The 6469-nt window shown below is 42.3% G+C and overlaps 1 protein-coding gene across 1 annotated transcript in view; it reads right to left on the minus strand.

Moving 5' to 3' along the window:
• The window catches only part of LOC103370214 (exostosin-1c-like), a 95629-nt gene that overhangs the window by 10051 nt on the left and 79109 nt on the right, over positions 1–6469 (minus strand). The window contains exon 2 of the mRNA XM_008299183.1: positions 1979–2072. Within this exon, the coding sequence (XP_008297405.1) occupies positions 1979–2072 (94 nt within the window). The remainder of the gene's footprint in view (positions 1–1978; positions 2073–6469) is intronic.

Below are 6469 nucleotides of genomic sequence, written 5' to 3' on the forward strand. Positions count from 1 at the left end.
GCCTGGAGCTGCCTGGATCGGCCTGGATCTGCAGAAGGCCTCTGCTGTGTCGGTTTGTTTGCGTTGGGAGGCTTCGGAGGAGCGAGCGCTGGAACGCTGGCAGAGTTTCCGACCACGGCGGTAATTGCCAGTTCTTTTGTGGGCTTCGCTGGCACCGAAATATGTTTAAAAAAAAAAAAAAAAGGCAGCACAGAAAATCTAGAAAAGTGGAAAAGAGGGAGGATGGCAGGCGGGAGCAGGGAGCTGCCAAGCCGAGTGGGTTTGAGTGGATCCGTCCATTCAGCAGACGTGACTCCTGCTCCGGCTTCCGGAGCGCTCGGCCTAAAAACAGCCTCGGCTCCACTTGGGTGGCGCAGAGCTGCAGCGGTGCTGCCTGCAGCGGCTGCTGCTGCTGCTGCATTGTTCCGCTGCACCGACCGCCCTGCATGAATGAGGCCACTGTTTGCACAAGCGTCTGTTAATGGAGCCGTTTGGGTTTAACAGGCCGAGCAAACAGCAAATAAAGGCTTTATGGGCCCATCTGCGGTCAGAGACACGACGGGGGGAAGCTCCCCGGCAAGGTGTCGAAGACCGCATGAAGCTCCAGAGCTGCTTCCTGTACGGGGAGCTGCAGCAGCGTCCAGAGCTGCTTCCTGCAGCAGATAACGTTGGCAGCAGTTTGTTCGTGTGGAGCTCCAACAGGACTTCACAGAATCAACTGGGTCGCTGGACTCCTCCACGTGTCGCTGCAGCGTCGCACATTTTCTCATGCGGGACCCAAAAACTGAGATCTGACAAATACTTCTGGCTGATTTTCATCTTTTCAGATGTTAGAATATTTTGTATTTTCACCATCAAAACCTCGGGAAGCATCTGAATAAAAACCCAACAGCCATGAGATGTGAGAACAGTTCATCAGATCAGGACGACTGAACGGATCCAACAGGACACAGTTTGATTACTGGGCCTTAAAAATGGGTTAAAAAAAAAAGCAAAATGTGTCTCCATAAAGTTCCTGTCAGAGTCTATCTATGGATGGATCCATGGTTCTACTAGAACCCAGTCTCTGGATGGATCCATGGTTCTACTAGAACCCAGTCTCTGGTCACATCTCACCACCTGTTGAGGCTCTAACATCAGTAGAACCTGATGTGGTGAAGATGGACCAGACCAGGTTCTGGTTTTCTGTTATCTTCTGTTTAAAATAACCCAAGTTTTGTCCAAAATTTATAAAAGTTGTCCAAAAAGTCAACAATAAATCCTTACAATTTGTGGAAATGTGACCCCAGCCCTCCAGTTTGTTGTTGTTTTGACTTGAAATCTGTCCAAAGTGACTCAAAACTGGTCCACAACTACTAGAAATGATCCTAAATGTCAATAATAAAAACTAATTGGTCCCTTAAAATGGACAAAAAGGTGATAAATGTTCAATCCAGGCTGGTGTTGTGTCTCCAGAAAGTTCCTATCAGTGTATATACATGGATGGATCCATGGTTCTGGAAAGTTGGACCAGACAAGGTTCCAATATTTTGCTAATTTGACTTGAAACTTGTCCAAAGTTAAACAAAATCAGTCCAGAACCACTGAACATCTGCTAAAAATCAAACAAAGCTCGTCATGAATGAGTCAAGATTTCACAAAGTGACTCAAAACTTGTACAAAACCAACAAAAATTGTCCAAAATGAAAAAAACTAATAATTTAAAATAGAAAGAAAGTGCAAATTCTTCAATGTCAGCTGGTGTTGTGTCTCCATAAAGTCCCTGTCAGAGTCTATCTATGGATGGATCCATGGTTCTACTAGAACCCAGTCTCTGGTCACATCTCACCACCTGCTGAGCAGCTACCTTCTACCTCATCGTTTCCTCGCTGAGTCGGTTCAACTAATAAAGTGTTTCGTAGCTAAACTCTGACGGAGCTCACTGAGCCGACAGCGTGGACCAATCCGGCTGTGATTGAATTATTCATGAGACCAACAAACACAAAGACGTTTTTTTTACCTGCAGGGACTCGAGGAAGCGGAAGGAGCCCAGACGTCGGCCTCGAGGCACCAGGCAGAAGGTGGAGTTGTGCAGCAGCTCCTGGTAGTCGAACCTGAGGACAGAACGGACGGAGCACGTTAACCTTCACGCTCCAGCAGAACACAGGACAGAAGGCAGGATTTATCAGACGTGTTCATCCAGTCTGGACCCGAGGAACCTTTTATGGAGTTTTTAAAAACGCTCAAATGCAAAATCAACCAAGATCCTCATTTGTCCATCTTAAACCGGCCTTCAGCATCATCTCAGGATTATTCTAAGAAGCTGTTGTTGTGTTTTTTATATGTAGTGATAAAAACATCCCACATGACTCCTTCCTGTTCCATAAAAAGACCATTTCTGCAGAATTCTGAACATTTATGTGAATATTAAGACTTTTTTTTAGAAACTTTTCAGTATTAAACCAAAACAAAGCATTAAAACAAACATTCCTTCATCATAAAACTAACCAACGTGATCATGTCTCCGTCCATAAGTACAACCACATCTTCATAATAAAATCAATTAAATCCACCATTAATCTAACCACATGGCTCCACACATTCATATTCATGTGAAACGACCAGAACTCTGAGTTATTAGGAAGCAGAAGCTAAAAAACATCAGCAGAGACATTAGAAGTTTGATTTGTCCTCATCATGGAGGAACGAGCAGAATCACAAAAGCTCCTGCTGAGAAACTTTTATTTTAAATATCCGTCAGTTATCCCACAACAAGCAGCCGGCAGACAAATAAGATTATATGTTAATAAAATGACACAAATTCTGACTTATTAAAAACCAGAAGCTGGATCTGCTTTGGTCTGAACAAATATTCAGAATTTCAAAGCTCCTGTTCTTCTTTTTCTTGTGATCAATAAGAAATAAATCCTCCAAAATACCAAAATAAAATCATTGAATCCACCATTTATATATTATATTTACATTTATATGAAATGAATGTGACTCATTAGGAAGCTAAAGTGGAAACCAGAGAACAAACATCTGCAGCAGCTGGATCGACCTGCTTCATGTCTGACTTCGGTAAATGTGAATCTGTGTAACTTTAAAGCTGCGGTTCTGTTTCTCCGTCTGACAGAACCTCTGATTTTAAAACAAAACCAGTAAATCTGTGCGGGTTGAAGAGTCGGTGAGGTCTCCACGTGTTCTCACAAACGATCCTCTGAAACGGACTTTTAGTCATTAAAGGTTCCTTCAGTGAACTTTTCTCTGGACTGAGGTGCTGAACGTTGCTGAGCTCTCCTGTCTGGTTCACCAGCGTCTTTCTAAACCAGCGAATAAACGACGTCAGAGGAGGAGCGACCAGCAGCAGAGCGTGGTGCTGATCCGCTAACGGGCAGAACCGATGACAGACTGATTACAGCTGGAGGTCTGATCCCGTATTTAACGTCTGCAGCAGGACTTCAGAGGGTTCTGGTTCCTGATGTTTGCTCGTTACGGCTCCGGTTCTGAAGGCTGTCTGTGCAGACTGTCAGGAAGCGTTTCCATCACGAGCTCTGGACTACATAACCTCCATTGATTCCTGCTGAAGTCAGAACTGTGCAGGATCAGGTCCACAGTGTTCTGCTCATGTTTCAGAAGGAAAACTGGGCCATCAATGCTCCGTTCATCCTCCAGCGGTCCAGGAACAGACGCCTCTTCAGCGCCACGCTCTGCTGTTTGTTTGCAGAAGGAGTGTCGACTGAAACACGGCTTCATTTATTAAAGCCGGACCAGACGCAGACCTTCAGCCCAAAGCTCACAGAACCTGGACTCACATCTGGACCTGAACGACGTCAGAGCTGGACATCAGCAGGTCGAAGCTCCACGTCTTTTGTGTTTACGTGTTCATCATGTGTTCATCATGTGTGTCCTCGACGACACGAATCTCTGATGTTCATCTGAAACTGAATCTCAGCAGAACAAACGTCGTCATGACAGTTAAACAGATTTCATGTATTTCAGGGACTTCGTGTCCAGATCTGGTTCTGAGCTCCAGGATTCAGGAGGAAACGAGTCTCAGCCACGCATGAGAAAGTTAGTGGTAGTGTTAGGGTTAGTGTTCGGGTTACAAGACTGCAGCTGTGAAGACGTGAAGCTCTGAGAGGAACAAACACCGGCAGCACGAGTAAATACGTCTGCTGGTCCTGAGTACAGACGGTGAGACGGTGTGTGTGTGTGTGTGTGTGTGTGTGTGTGTGTGTGTGCATGTTCCAGCAGCAGACTGAGCTCTGACCCACTTCCGTGTGTGTTTGTACACGTATGTTGGTGAGAAGACGAGTCGCTGCTGCTGGTTAACGAGGGAATGAAGTCAGTGAATCGTTCAGAACGCTTCGTTTTGCTTCGTCTGCAAACAGACGCTGTGTGAACGGGACCAGTTTGACCAGCGTCCGTCTGCACTGGTACAAATGGTACAAATGGTAAAAAAAAAAATAAAATAAATTTAATGGATTTTAACTGGAATTTCAACAATTTGCTTTTATTTTACAGATTTTTTACATTTTAAATTTTTTTTGCAGTACAGATAATCTACTAAAATTACAAATACATGAATTTACAAGTTAACCCTAAAAAAAATAAAATAAAATAAAACCTGCTAATTTCTTTTAACAAATGGTCTTTTCATTACTTTTTTTTTTTACATTTCATAGTAAAATTAAACTATTTTTACTTTATTTAAATCAGCAAAAATGTCCTTTTTTCATATATTTGAAAGAAAAATTCTGTAGATTTAAAGACAGAAGAATCTAATAAATAAATAAAGACAGAAAAAAACAATTGTCGACATCAAAATGTGTGTTTTTATAAAAAATATGTTCTTTTCTTACATTAGTCTTTAAATCTACAGTCTGATTCTTTTTACTGTATTTGAATATTTCATATTATTATTATTATTTTTAACATCACAGTATTTCACTTTTTCACTTTGTTGGCGTCTTGCTGTCGGATGTTTATCGTGTATTTAGGAGATTATTTCTAGTGTGTATCCATCACAGCGTTGGGTTAATTTAAAGGATTTATTTTACAGTGTACATCAGCTGAAGGCTCTGTTCTCCATCAACAACCAAAACAGGACTCAACAGGAAACAGCAACTATTCTGAAAATCTCAGTTTTCCTGCTTCTGCCTCTTTTCTGTCTTGCATGAGAAATCTCAAACACTGTTCAGTAAATTAAATGATAGACGATCATTTGCTGAAGCCACAAAGTTCTGCATCCAAACAGCTGAGAAGCTTCACTTGTTTTGTTTAAATCTGTGCAGAAGCTCTGCAGCGTCTGCGCTCTGTGAGATATTCTGCCTTCAACAGAAAACAGCGTCTGTAATCTTATATCACAGCACAGAAGCTCCTTTAACTTTGCTTTTATGCAAAACGACACAAAACCAAAGCGGCCGAGAGAAGCTGCAGAAAAAAACCCCAAAAACAAACCACGAGCAGCAGGAAGAGACGCTGTGATGATGATCAGCTGTCTGGAAAACCAATTAGGAAGCAGCTCCAACGGCAGATCCATCATTAATCAGAAAAACTATCAGACACAACAGGACTGAACAAACTCGTTCCTCTGCTCCAGAGGTTCCAACATTTCCAGCCTCATGCAGTCAGATCGACGTTTAACCAGGAGGAGAAGCAGCGACGCAATTCTGACGTCTGTATGATCAACATGAGTGGATTTAAACGTGAACAATAAGAACCGGACACGAGGAACGAGCAGCTCGACCTCACAGCTGATAAAAGAGCAGATCAGAGAAATAAAAGTCATTTATTCAGCTGCACATTCATTATTCGTTAATTAATCAGAGCAGAAATGTCATGAAATGTGAAAATCAGCAGCAGATCAGCGTCTTCCAATCACAGAAAATTCTAAAATATTCAACCTACAATAAAGAAAAAAGCAAACCTGACATTTAAAGCTGCTGAAGTTCTGATTGTAGTTTAGCAGTGGATGAACAGGAGTCACTCTCCCAACGTCTGAAACCACTTTTTATTCATTTTATTTTATATTTCTGTAAAGTTATTTGGTTTAAACCTGAAACTGTTGGACGTTGGTGGAGACCCAAACTGAGCTAAAGAAGAGGAAACACTTCACTCATTACTGGTACCGTTGCTCCACATCTGTTTCCTCAGAACGTCATCACGTTAAAACATGTTGGATGGAATCAGTGCGTTTGATATTTTAAAATTAAATGACTCCATTTAGAAAGAAAAACGCTCCGACTTTCAGCTTCATTGAACAAATTGTGTCGTAATATTTCACCAAAACACTGCTTTCTTCATTTCTTACTTGAAAATGTGCCAAAACAAGATAAATTCCGGACTTCTGGACCCGACAGCGAGACGTCGGCGGTTCAGCTGCAACCAGCGGCTGCTTCACTAAAACTCTTCTAACTTACTAAAAGACTCCTCGGCTGAGCTGCAGGTTTCCACTGAGCAGAGAGGACACGGAAACTAATTAAAAATCCCAAATAACCAGAGTAGC

The sequence above is a fragment of the Stegastes partitus genome, unplaced genomic scaffold, assembly GCF_000690725.1.
Source record: "Stegastes partitus isolate 25-593 unplaced genomic scaffold, Stegastes_partitus-1.0.2 Scaffold1389, whole genome shotgun sequence".
NCBI classification, from domain to species: domain Eukaryota; kingdom Metazoa; phylum Chordata; class Actinopteri; family Pomacentridae; genus Stegastes; species Stegastes partitus.